The sequence below is a fragment of the Apis cerana genome, linkage group LG13, assembly GCF_029169275.1.
Source record: "Apis cerana isolate GH-2021 linkage group LG13, AcerK_1.0, whole genome shotgun sequence".
Lineage (NCBI taxonomy): Eukaryota > Metazoa > Arthropoda > Insecta > Hymenoptera > Apidae > Apis > Apis cerana.
The window spans coordinates 4,276,740-4,289,902 of record NC_083864.1 but is presented as its reverse complement, the minus strand read 5'-3'; the positions used below and the strand labels follow the sequence as shown (position 1 = coordinate 4,289,902).

Below are 13,163 nucleotides of genomic sequence, written 5' to 3'. Positions count from 1 at the left end.
GTGTTCTGATTGATTCTCGTCGTCGTGAGCTCCGAGAAAAATTCGGGGAAATAATTCCAAGAAAATATTCCAAAATATCGATCGAACAATATTCCCCTCCCTCTCCCTGTTTCTTTAATCCGAAATTTCGAAAAGATATATATACATATATCTCGCGATTTTTTTAATTAGCGATCACGCGAGAATCGATTTCGTACGTAATACGTGCGAGGATCTCGTAGGTCGGGGAAGAAAACGCTTGGATCTTTTTTTCTTTTTTTTTTCTTTTTTTTTTTTTAAGAGAGATTTAGACACAGCCTCCGTGTTATGCCACATTAGCGCTCCTCGGGATTCCGGTTTTTCAATACGACCAGTCATCCTCGAAGAATCGGCAGACAATGTGGCGGCAGCCCTCTTCCTCGTCACTGGACCCTTGTAAGTAGCGCGCCCTCTTTATCCTTCCTTCCTCCCGTCAGCTTGGGTCAGCGAAATAAAAAAGAAAATAATACGCGAAAAAATAAAAGGGAAAAACTTCCGCTCGAGGATTTAGAATCACGGTATCGCGTTTAATCGCCGAGCTGAAATCGCGAACTATCATCGATCGTATTAGTTTATATTATGGTTCTTCGTGTTTCCCTATATTTTCGTTTACCTGTATCGAGATAATCTTATTTAGCAAGATCGTAAGAACCGCGCATTCCACCGATTCTTGTTTTAATAACACGATAAACCGTGTTCCGTTTTCGTTTATATACAATTCCCTTATACTGGTCCAAGAAAAATAAACGCTATAATTTTTTTTTTCAATCATCGATCGTCAAATTATTTTTCGAGCGAAGGAAAACTCGATTTCATTTTTACACCTCTATATATACGCGTATCTCTACGAAATAAATCTAAGAGTCCAAAAACCGAGAAAATCGATTCACCGTGATGGCGGTAACCGTAAACTATTTCCAAAGCTTCGAACGAAGGATGGTGTTAAAGCAGATGCTGGACGGATCTGCCGCCGGAAGGCTGTGATTTTATTCCCGGGGAGCTGGAGGAAGGAAGGAAGGAAGGGGGGAAAGGTGAACGGTGGCGCAAGGGCGGACTCAGGACGGAGGCTGCGAAGGCTTGGTGTAATTATGTGCGAGGATAGAGTAACATGTCGGACATTCCAACAGCCACCGGAGTCAGAATCCACCCTCGCCAGTTGGCCCGTTGAACTGAATAGCTAGCTAATGAACGCGAAGCCTCCAGTCTGTCAGTCCCGCACGTCCACCATGGGGAGAGAATGATCATTGCCCGGCCGAGGATGAAACCGATGCGACGCGAGCCATGGTTTCTAGCAGGCCGGTCATGGAGAGACTCTGACTCATCCCGTTCCTCTGCTCCTATCGTCTTATCGGTAATTGTCCACGCATATACTTCGTCGTTAATTCCACGTATATTCGTCACTCGTGCGAAAATCTTGAGATTTCTTCGACACGAATATATCCGTTTGGATATATGTTTCTGTTTCATACAAAGTTGGAAGAAAGGGAACGCAATCCCGACACGGGATCTCATCCTCAGCGTGATTTTAATCATCCCGTACGAATGAAATAAAAATCCTGTACAAATTTTCGGATCTCGTGCCTCTTACATTCCCCCTTCTCCCTCCCTCCACAGAAATCATTTCATCGAACCGAATGGGACGCCGCCATATACATACTATATCGGTAGGTACAATTTCAATTTTGCTATCTCCCCTTTCTCGGGGTTGGTTTCTCGATTCTTACTCGAGGAGGGGGAAGGGGACGCGGGGGGTGAAGGAGGGTGTAAGATTCGACGTTAGATAGGCGAGAGTTAGGCCCGCGTCAGGCAGCTTCTCCTTCTCGGCTGTCACTCAAATCCTTCCTCCCTTTTCACCTCCAACCCTCCTCCCCCATGCCTCCCGACGTGCATCCCCCTCGGCCACCCTCTCTCGCACGTTTCTCGGCAAGGGCCACCCCCGCGGACTCGGTAATTGAATTTCACGAGTTGGTTACCCAAACCCCCGCGCGCTCTATCCCGGCGCCCCATCTCCTGTTCCATACACGGGGAACGGGGGAGGGTGGGTTCGTTTCTGATGCTATTCCCGGTTCCGCGTGCGCGGCCAGGGGTCTCTGCCAACCCACTTGATGCCCGCTTAACGTCGTATCACAACATTGATTACGACACCGGTGCACGATTGCCGGCGGGGACGATGCCTCTTGCTTTCCCGCCTTTTATCCACGATTCACGGACAAACGTTTGGGCGACGTGGGTTTGCGCGATTAGGACGATCGATCGGGATCAATTAACACGATTCGATATCACTCCAACGATGTCAATTCGATGTTAATGCGCCAAAATGTCGAAGTATATAATGGCAGCTTTTTTTTTTCCTTTTTTTACGATACCTTGATAAAGTTGTATACCGAATAAGTATCTCTCTCTCTCGAATCGACGAGATCGATTTTCAGATTCTCGCTCTGGAGTTCATAAATATTTAGCGAGCCGATATATATTTATTCGAAAGAGGGACAAGCTCCGTCCTCCCAGGCCAGGATTTAACGAGGCAAGCTGATTTTTCGACTCCTCCGCTTGTTTCCCCGTCCAACGCCGCTCCTCCTCCATCGGGCTTGTTTCTCTTTTTGTTTCTCTCCCTCCGTCTACCCGGAAGCCCTTTTCATCCCGCTCCTTCGACACCGCACACACAGAATTTCCAGGTTTTTTTCATCGACTCTTCCAGGCCGATAATAATTTTAAAAGAGGGGGAGGGGGAGGGGGATAGCCCGAGGTGTCGAGCAAGCGAAGACGAATTATCGTCGCATGACGCGTACTCTTATTTATAGCCCCTCCTCCCCTAACCCCGTATCATCCCCCTCTTTTTCCAACACCGTCGGAATCGATGATACGTCGGAAGCGTAGAGATTCGTCAAGACTATAAATCCTTCGGTTTCTCGATTGAATTATCGCGTCGTATAAAAAAAAAAGGGAAAAAGAAAAGAGAAAAGAGAGAAGGGAGAGAAAGAGAGAATAAAATAAGGGACGATTAAACTCCGGAAAAAGTTCGTTTCCTCCGGGTTCGTTCCTCCGCAATGTTAAACAAATTCGATAACAGATTCGGTTTAACTTGGCTTTCGAGGCGCGGGAAGGAAAACGGGGGGACGGGGAAATGGATCGAATTGGACGGCATCCGACAAATCGACGACACCGAAGGAATCGTCGTCGGTGGCGAAAATACGTCGGAGGGAAAAGGAAAAAAAAGTGGGGGAGGAGGAGGAGGAGGAGGAAAGATAGCGGCGCTGACAATTGGGGCAACGGTGTGATCCGATATTGCGACGGCAACCGTGCGCCACTTCAGGGCGGATCTGGTTGGTCAATCAGCGGTGCATTGTACGTAACGAACCTCCGCACTCGGCCGAGTTTAATGCCCGTACGTGGACCTTGGTGAACGTGTGTATGCGGCTGGGTTATTAAATATGACGAGAAGGAGGGCCGGCGGCGGGGGAAGGGGGACGACCTCCTCCCAGCTTCCTGAACGTCGACGTTTGACGTCGAGATTGTCGTTTAACGTTTTCTCCTCTGCCAGCCTTTCCTCCGCGATCCTCGCTCGATCCTCGTCTTCTCTCCAATTTTTCTCCAACCCGAACGCCCCTCCCTTATAACACAAATATTTATTAATTTAATCCGGCACGAGAATTTATTTATTTATTTATTTATTTATTCGTCCATTCATCCATTTCTCATTACAGCCGGATATATCTTTTTAGAAATTCCTTAAATGGCGATTGAAAATCGCGCTTCCCGCGCGCCGTGAAAAAAAAGGAGAGAAAGAAAAATAAATGCATTTATTTTGCGCAGGAATCAGGTTCTTATTGGAGGCGAGACAAGGGCAAGAAAAGGGGTACGTTTTCCTTCTTCTTTTTTCTTTTCCTCCTTCCCTCCAAAGCACCGATCTTCCCTCCAACATCGAAATCTCCCTCGAACGAGAGGGGGGAGGTGGTGCGTTGTATCGCGGCGTACGGAACGTGCATAAATTTGGACGGTAGCGTCTCATAGCTGGACGGATGGTGCTCGAAAGCGGTGAAGTGGACCTCTTGGTAACGGCGAGCACTTATTCGCTCGCTCGCTCGCCAATTCAAATGAATTGGATAATTTGATCAGCTCGTTGCTGGCCCTTTGTTGCCTCCTGGGAACTTTGAATGGTCCGGTCGGCTGCTCGTCGTCCCTCTTTTTCGCTCTCTTCCTCTCCCACCCTCTTCCACCCTGATCCCGGATCAAGCACGATATCTCTCTTGTCTTTTCGATTCTTCCTCCCTCCCTCCCTCTCTTCCCCCGTTCTCGATCTTGTCCAGACGCCGCGACACACGCCACGAAACACGAAAGAGAAGATTCGCGAACGAAGGAGAGAAACACTTTCGGGACGGAATTACGATCGATGGTGTAACGCGATGGTGAATCGGCAATGGAAATGGGCGTCGCGAGATTTTCGTAGAATTAAGATAATTATTCGGCGGAAGCGGGTGGAATGGGTAAAGACGGGACGTTTGAATGGGAAGGATCGGTTGGCTCGAGGTCCGCGATTCGCGGCACGCCTCTTCTTCCCGCGAATCGTCGAGAAAACACTTGGTCCTCGTACCAAGAAACATATATAAGGGGTATATATAAGATCCCCGACGTCGTAATTGTTAACGAGTATGTACGTACGAGGTTGTATCCGATTGTGCGTTCATGATTCTCCGTCTCGCGTGGAGCTTGTTAATTAACATTCTTGCATTTAACGTGCTCATTCTTGCATGTTACGGGTATAGAAAGGCGTAAACGAGCGTTAAGAAAGTCGCTCCGCGTCACCGGAAGTCTTCGTTGAAGAGCGTAGAAAAGAAAAAACGCCAAGAAATTACTTCGCTAACTGTATATTCTCGGAAGAGCGTTATTCGTTAAAAAATCGTCGAAAGTCGAAAATTTCGACTCGAATTAAAACGCGTAGCAACGGGGATATAAAAAATCGTAAGACGGAAAAAGAAACGGATAGAAATAGAGAGAGAGAGAGAAAGAATCTGAAGGGTTGAACCGATGAATAATATGATAATGCAGTAGTACGGAATCGGGCGGAGAAGAAAAAAGGGAAAAAAGGAGGAGGAGGAAGAAGAAGAAGAAGAAAAAGAAGGAAAAAAGAAAAGAAAATCAAGCAACGCTTTTCAGCCAATTGATCCAAAAGATCCCCCTGCCGCGGTCGAGGATTTTAAATGCCGTACCAACATATCCCTTCGTCTCGACCCGTTCCCTTGAATAGGCCGTGCTTGCATCCTGAAAGGAATCCGCAAGATGAATCCGCGGACTCAAGACAGCCGACCCATTTAACCGTGAAAAAAAAAAATCCTCGAGTCTGCTATCTTGAGTCCTACATTCACCGGCTAACGGGGATATTATTTTCTCCTCCCTCCCCCTCCTCCCCGCGATTTTTCCCGCCTCAAACCACAAATCTCCCTCTTCCACTCCCCCGCCAAAGTATATCCCGCGCACGTGGAAATATTATTCGGACGATCGCCGCCCCCCCTCTGGTTGCTGGCTGGATGATTGGATACCTTTTGCCTCTTCTTCTTATTCTTATTCATCTTCTCCTCCTTCCTCGTCCTCTTGTACCCGTTCCTTCCGCTTTTTGTTCCCCGATCTTGCTCTTTCTCGACGCGGCTGTGAACGAGAAGGGCTTCCTTACAGCCTCGGGCTCCTAAGATCGTGGTCACACAGCCTGGAGGTGCTCCGCTCTCGAGAAACGAGATATACGTGTATATGTGTGTATATGTATATATATATATATATATATATATATATATGTGTATATATATATATATATATGTATATATATATATATATATATATATATACACACCATCGAGTAGAGAATGGAGGAAACGCGAGAGACCGAGAACTGGTTCGTTGACGAATTCATCAAAAACGTTTCGGTGTAATAGTGGCGGTGATTACTGGCGAACTGAGAGAGAGAGAGAGAGAGAGAGGAAGGAGGTTGGGAAATTAAAAAAGAGAAAAGAAGAGAAGAAAAGATGAGGAAGAGATAGAGAGGGGGGGAGTGAAAGAAAGAAAGAAAGAGAAGGAGCGAAGAAGGTTCTCCTCTGTGGCCGGAAGGTGAGTCTCCCGGCGAAGGAAAAAGGTGGAGATGATTAAAATGAATTCTACGGAGACGCGGCCGTTTCACGGCATTTTTTTTCCCCTCCCCCCCATAGTATTCCTCGAAAAGCATCCCGTTGCTGCCGTTCGATGATATTTCGGTCGTCCCTCAGCCCCTCACTGAATGGGGATCGATCGACGAGGGAAACCGTCCCGGGGATTGAGGAAGCATGGATTTGTCGTGGGCGCCTGTGGGAGAGGATCCGCGGATTCATCTTGAAACTGACGAAGAATAGCACTTGATACGCGTCTCACAACGCCATTTTCTGATGAAACGCCGACAGAAGGAAACCGCTCCCCCGATCTATCGCCGACACGATAGATTCGTTCTCTCCCGCCCTCGATCCTCCCTCCTCTTCGATCCATATCTTTGATAAACTTCGATTTCCTCGATACATCCTCCTCCCCTCCGTCTATCGTACGCGCGCGACATTCATTTATTTATATTTTTAGAGAGAAAACGGGAGGAGAGAGTAGAGAAATCCGAAGGAATTTATAAATTTTCTTCGAGTTAATTCGAGGATTGTACTCCTTTTCTTTCTTTTTCTTTTTTTTTTCGGCGGATCGAAAGTTGCAACGTGGCATTCTCGTTTCCTCCAACGTCGATAGCAAAGATCACTCTGTCCCGTTTCATTTTCCTTCTTCCCTTTCTTTTTCGTTCGGTGAGCGCGTCGGAGCAAAGCGGAGCGAAGCATATTTCCGAGCACAGCGGGACGTATTACCGAGCCGCTCTCGTCCGATAATGTGTTTCTGATTGCCGGCGCGTCTAGATTTCGCCCACGCTGGGACTACCACGCTCCGTGTAAATCCACCTTCGCGAAATATTACGTCCTCGAATCTTTGTGCAAATATTCTTTACCCGTTCCGTTACACCTCGTTTCTATCTTTCAACGACGGTATTGTATATTTTAAAAAATCCCGATAACATTTTTTCCCTCTCCAATTTTACAACGAAACGGAGAATCAATGGAGAAACTCGATCCTTCCAAGAGGAGGACGAGACATTCGTTAATTCACGCGCGCACGAATCGAATCCGAATAATTTTTCCCCGATCGATTCGATCGGTTCATCGTTAAATAAATAATATTATTTAACACGATTTCGATCCATCTGTGAATCCGTAATGTAGTACCGAAATCTCGATCTTTTCGAGATTTTTGCTAGAAGAAGAGGAACGATCGATAATTTAATTCTAACCGAGAGAATGTGAGAAATTCGATCTTTTCTTTTCCTTTCTTTTCTCTTTTTTTTCCTTCTTTTCGTTAAGATTCCTGAGAGAAGAAGGATGGAACGATGGATCGTCGAGAATAATTTTTTTTTCTCCTCCCTCGATTCGAGATTTCCCGTTAAATAATAATATTGTTTAATACGGTTTCTTTGAGCGGCGCGGCTTATTGACGAAAGGCACGCCGTCGCTGGCACGAATTCACCGCGGGGAATAGCGTCATTATTCGACGACGCGTCGAAGCGGCCGTTTTTAATGAGATCCTACAATATTTAAGCCGAGTCTCCAGCGATTTTGCGCCATCCACCATGTCATCGCGTTCCGTGACAACGATCAATGACACTAAATATTCTCCCCTAATTATCCTTACCGCTCGACGAATCATTAAACCGAATTCAAACTCGAATAAGATAAAGATCCCATCGATCGATGCTCGAGGAGATGCTCAGCGACGAGAATTGAAGGTTCGACGGAGTGAAAGAAAGAAAGAAGAAAAAGGAAAGGAAAGGAAAGAAAGAAAAACAAGATAAACGCATGCATCTCTTGCCCAAGGAATACGCGATCGCGGGCAAAAACGGATCAGTGGCGTGCATCGTTTCATTCCACGTCGCGAGATCAATACCTATTGGACAAGCCCGTCTATAGGTCGGATCGATCGTTGAAGTTGTATGCTCGATACATACAAGAGGAGGGACTCGAGACGCGAGAAGGAACGGATTACGTATCAAATTGTCGATTATAATTAATAACGACGTGCCACGACGAGTTTCGCTCTTCTTTCGGATCGATCCAAGATCGGCAAAAAGTTCGTAATGCGATTTCACGATTTTAAAACGTGAAACGTGAGCGGAATTTCTTACGTAAGAAAATTTGGAAGGCAGGAAGGAGGGCGAGGTGTTGCGTTTTACATAATCCAAGATCCCGAACGAAAGAAAACAGATTCGCGGCCATTTTCACGCCGACAGGGGCCATTTGTCTTTTCGTGCGGCGAAAAGAAGGCCGAAACACGAGGCGAGGAGGTTAGTCTCGAAGGTTAAGAGGTGGAAAAAAAAAGGAAAAAGGAAAAAAAAGAAAGAGAAGGCGGGCAGATTAAATCGACGTTATTTTCGAGGCCCGATCGACTTTTCGACCGACTTTGGAACCGCGCACCGTGTGTAAATTAAATAGTCTTAGAATGATTAATAGCCACGTTCACCGATAATGGTCACTTACATACATTGCGATTTGCATCTGGACGGTTTAAAGACTCGGCCAACCAAGGTCGCCAAGAGAACCATTCGGCCAACGAATCGATTAATAATAACCGCTCGCCGGCTGATAACTCGTAACTAACGTGTATACGTATATCGTGAACGAAGAAGAAGAAGAAGAAGAAGAAGATCGCTTTGATTTTACCGCCGGAAGACCTGCATCTTAGATCGCACGTGCAGATGTTTGACGGCTCATCAATGGTTGATTTTCCATCATCGCACCGCGGATACTCCCGTCAATTTTCCAACGATCGTGATTAGAGGGCATTGTCTCGTGCACGTCAAAAACTAGACTTACCGGAAACTCGAACATTTCGGCGAGCACGGGATCCGGTTCCACCTGAAACAGAGTATCGAGAGTCAGTGGGGAAAGAGTTCGAAGAAAGAAGGGAGAGGAAAAAAAAAAGAAAGAAACTATAAGAAGGAAAATTGGCAAGGTTACGACGGTGTCCTTTACGACGATGCACGATCCGTTAAATATCGTGTCAGGGTCCCTTGAAAGATTCATCAACGGGTGGCCAGCCGAGATCCACTTTCCCGTGCCCTATTCGCGGAGGCAAACCACTCGAGTCCCCCCTCCCCCCATACAAGCCCTTCTTACGTAATCCGTCTGTTAAAATATCAATCTCAACATTTCACTCTTTGCACAGCATTCCGTGCAGGGGTAGCCCCGATCCTCTCACCCTCTTCTCTGTCTGGACGAGGTCATCAAAGATGCAGCAGCAATCAGCGGAGCTAGTCGAGCGGACGAGCAAGCAGAGAATCAACCGACTACCGGCCTGGACCCCAGGGATGCACGCGAGATTTTCTTTGAGCCTTTAAATCGATCCTCTCGCACGAGGAAAAAAAAAAAAAAAGGGGGGGAAAAAAAACATACATTCTCGATCGCAGCATCTCTTCACTTTTCTTTCCGATCGATCGATCCGAAAGAAAACATTCGAATCGTTTGCCGATAACTCGAAATCGACTTTCGTATCTTACTTTCGAGTTTCGAGTTTATAAAAAGCGAGATAATAAAAAAGTTCGCAAGCAATATAATAATATTGGATCGACCCGAGAGAAATGATTAAAAACATCAAAGAATTCTTGATCCTTCGAGAGCGACCAACGCGTGCATCGCTGTTGAAATCTCTGCTTTCCACCCTTCCCCATCCCTCCCCCTCCCTCCTCTCGTTCTCTGACCGCGGCACACCGCGGGGGGGCGAACTCTATTAAAAATGCAATATTCTCGTTAATCCGCGCCGGTATGTGGTACCGGCTAATTAGCGAGTACCGAGGACAGGGATGCATACGCGCATCCCCGTTGTCATGCAAATACCTCACGGTGGTACGCACGAAACGTCCATTCAACCTACAGTTCTATCTGCGCGGCCGCCGTATGCCCGCTTACACTCAACGCGTATTAATAACGAAACAAATATTGCTTATCGAATATTAAATTTCCATATATGACACCCACTGCTCGCCGCGATATCGCATTTATATCGTCTCCAACGAATATTCCAAGATAGAAGTGCGCTCGAGCCGGTTGACGCCGATTGGCGATGATGTATCAATGATTGCTGCCACTTCTCTTCGCCTTTCGATATCCTCGAGGAGTCCCTTCGAAAATGAGAGATGGATTTTCCCCGTGCGAGAAATTCCACAGACGACATCCCGTAAATTTCCGCGTGTGCAACCTCGGATACGAGGGATGTAGGGGGTGGGTTATATCAATAAGCATCGAACAGCTACGGCAGGGAGCTGTTGATTAAGGGGCGAGCACAATGAGGAGATATCCTCCTAGAAGGGAATGCGATGGATCCGCACCAAAGGGTCTCCCTCCTTGCTCGCTCCTTCCCCCGCGTGTCTCAGCTCGATCTGATCTCTCCGGCGAGCAAGAGAGACTGTTGGACGCCGATTATTACCGATCCCGTGCTCCCACAATGGCCTCTCGTCTCCTCCCTGTCATCGAGAGATCTGACTGGGTCACCTTGTCGCGTGACAGAACAACGACGATTCAATCGTCCGATCGGAAGTTGCGCGATCGTCGACACGATCATCGTGATCTGTAATAAAATAACTTCGATAACCTGATCCTCTTCGCTTATTTTCGTTTCAGTTGAAGAAAATAGAGAAAAAGTTAGGCGAATCGAAGAAATTTTTCCAAATAAACTTAACTTTTCGCCGGATTTTGGAGTTTACGAAGGAAATGGAGAGAGATCTTGCCGAATATTCCTTTGTTAGAAGGGAATTTCCGCGAACACGATTCGATCGATTCGATCTATTATCTATCCATTATTATATCGCCGTTCGATCCTTCGAAGGAAAAAAAAAGAAAAAAGGAGAAAAAAAGGATCGTAGGGCGACGAAATTAAGGGAGAGACGACGAGAGTGAACGAGCGTTCACGGGCGGCAAGTTGGAGGTCCCCAAATTAATAGTAATGAAAATTGGTTATCAGTTGAAGCGACATCCTGCAGACCGAACAGTGTTACCAGCATTGGAGCGCGTAATATCCCATTGAGGACGAGCGGACGGCGAGAGCACGGTACTGGGATTCGGGTGCACGGGAAGCGGATCACGTTGACACAAAGCGGCCGTAATCCGTTTATCTTCTCTCCGGGCACTCTGCGCCCACGTGTTACGCTTCGCGTTATTCGAGGATGGTCCTGCCGTCAGCCTCTCCGCCTCCCACCGCCACCCCCGCCGAACCACCGCCTCTGCACCCTTTGCGCGCCCCTCGTTGTTCTACGCCCCTCACTCCCCACCATCCGTCTACGCAGCGAAACGAGTTTCAGTTTCTACGTTTTTCCGCAAGAATCTCCACGAATCGATCGCTCCAACAACCATTTCTCCAACAACAACAACTCGTTCGACTGATTCGATTTTCATTTTCGAGAAGCCTCTCCCTCGATTCCGAAGGAAATTTCCCCTGGAATTTTACGTTACAAAGATCATGGCGCGTTTAAATCGTACGCGGCGAGCGATACCTCGCGCGGGTATCGCGAAACGAACGAGGATGGGACGAAAATGTATTCTGCCCACGCGATTGGCCACACGTTCTCCACGGCTCAAAATCCCCTTCGACAGCAGTTTTCTGAAAGGGAAGCGAGGAATGTCCTTCGCGACACGTATTCCTCTTGAGTAATGACACACGGCCCCGGACAAGGAATGCAGAAGGAGGTGTCTTTCACCGGAGATTTCATTGGTTTCGAATACAGCTATCCCCCTTCGCCCTCCCCTCCCCCTCCCCTCCCCCTCACGCCCGTCCCAACCTGAAAACGGCTTAACGAATGACGACGAGTCGTCACGCGTTTTGTCTCGCGGCTTGGAACACATTTGTCTCGAGGCCGGATGCCGGGTGGTGGTTTTGAATCCCGTTGGGCTCTCCACGCGCATACATAACTCGCACACCACCACCACCACCACCACCAACGCCACGGATCACCTTTCTCTCCCTCCCCTTCCCTCCTCTCATTCTTCATCATCAAATTGTCGTTCCTCGTCTATCCTCCGAGACGGAGGGCTCTCCTCCCTCCGTCTCTCCTTTCATCGTGATCCTCGGGCCCGCCAGGATTCGGCTTGACGCGCCGCTGAAAGACGCGCTCGCTCTCCTCACAAAGGACTCCCTAATATATTACGCTTATTAATGCCCCCCCCTCCCCTCCCCATCGTCCTCGTCTATCTCTTCGCCACCCTCTTCTCGGGGTCCTCGAGGAGCGGCGCGTGGAAATATCGTGGCGAATGATAAAAAAGAGCAGCGCGATAGGCTGTGCGCGCCGGGGAAGGGAAAGGAAGTCGACTAAGAGTCGAAGAATTCGACGGTTGGAACGGTCTCTGAATGGTTCCTTGGCTCCGTGCTCGATATATGTGAATATATATATATATGTGTATGTATGTATATCCAAGAAGGAGGGAGGGAGGAGGAGGTTTGTTAATATCGGCGGAATTAAAAGCCGAGATTTCTCTAGCTTTTTAACGTTCGTGAGCACAGGGTAGGAATAAGAGGGTGGCGAGAAAAATCAGACCGAATTCGTCCAGGATCCTTGTAGATTGGTCCATTCACGGGGAGCAAAAAAATTGGCGGCTCGGCGTGGCCCATTCGATTTCTCGACGCTCGCGCGTTTCTCTTCTCGGCGCGCGTTGTTCGCGATTAATTGGACGACCGAATTGTTGTTTCGTTCCACGTTGAATGGCTCCGGCTCGATTTTTTTCTCCGTCCGTGCTGCCGCCGTGTGGGTGTTTGTTTTTTAAGTACCTACACGTACACGCGACGTGCAACATACGCGCGCGCACCACCGCCTATATATATATATATGTATATGTATATATATATATATTTTTTTTTCTTCCCTTTATTTATTTTTCCCTTTTTCCCCTTTCTTTTTTTTTTTATTTCGTTTTCGTTTTTTTCCGCTCCTTTTTTAACCCTTTTTACCTCCGCGTGTTTTTTTCACCCCCTCCTGGACCACTCTCTCGACGAAATTTCACCAGGGCCAAGCCCACACAGCCATCCACCACCCAACCCATCCAGGGGCGGCAGCAAGTCGG

At 47.6% G+C, this 13,163-nt stretch overlaps 1 protein-coding gene across 13 annotated transcripts in view; it reads right to left on the bottom strand.

Moving 5' to 3' along the window:
• The window catches only part of LOC114577681 (uncharacterized), a 163,376-nt gene that overhangs the window by 18,795 nt on the left and 131,418 nt on the right, over window positions 1-13,163 (bottom strand). For 8 of the 13 annotated variants that reach the window (XR_009832358.1, XM_062083675.1, XM_062083677.1 and 5 more), the window contains one exon: window positions 8,931-8,972. Coding sequence is in view for 11 of the 13 variants with exons in the window: in XM_062083675.1 (XP_061939659.1) it covers window positions 8,931-8,972 (42 nt within the window). In the remaining 2 variants the exon portion in view is untranslated. The other 5 variants (XM_062083673.1, XM_062083676.1, XM_062083670.1 and 2 more) reach the window with 4 other exon arrangements.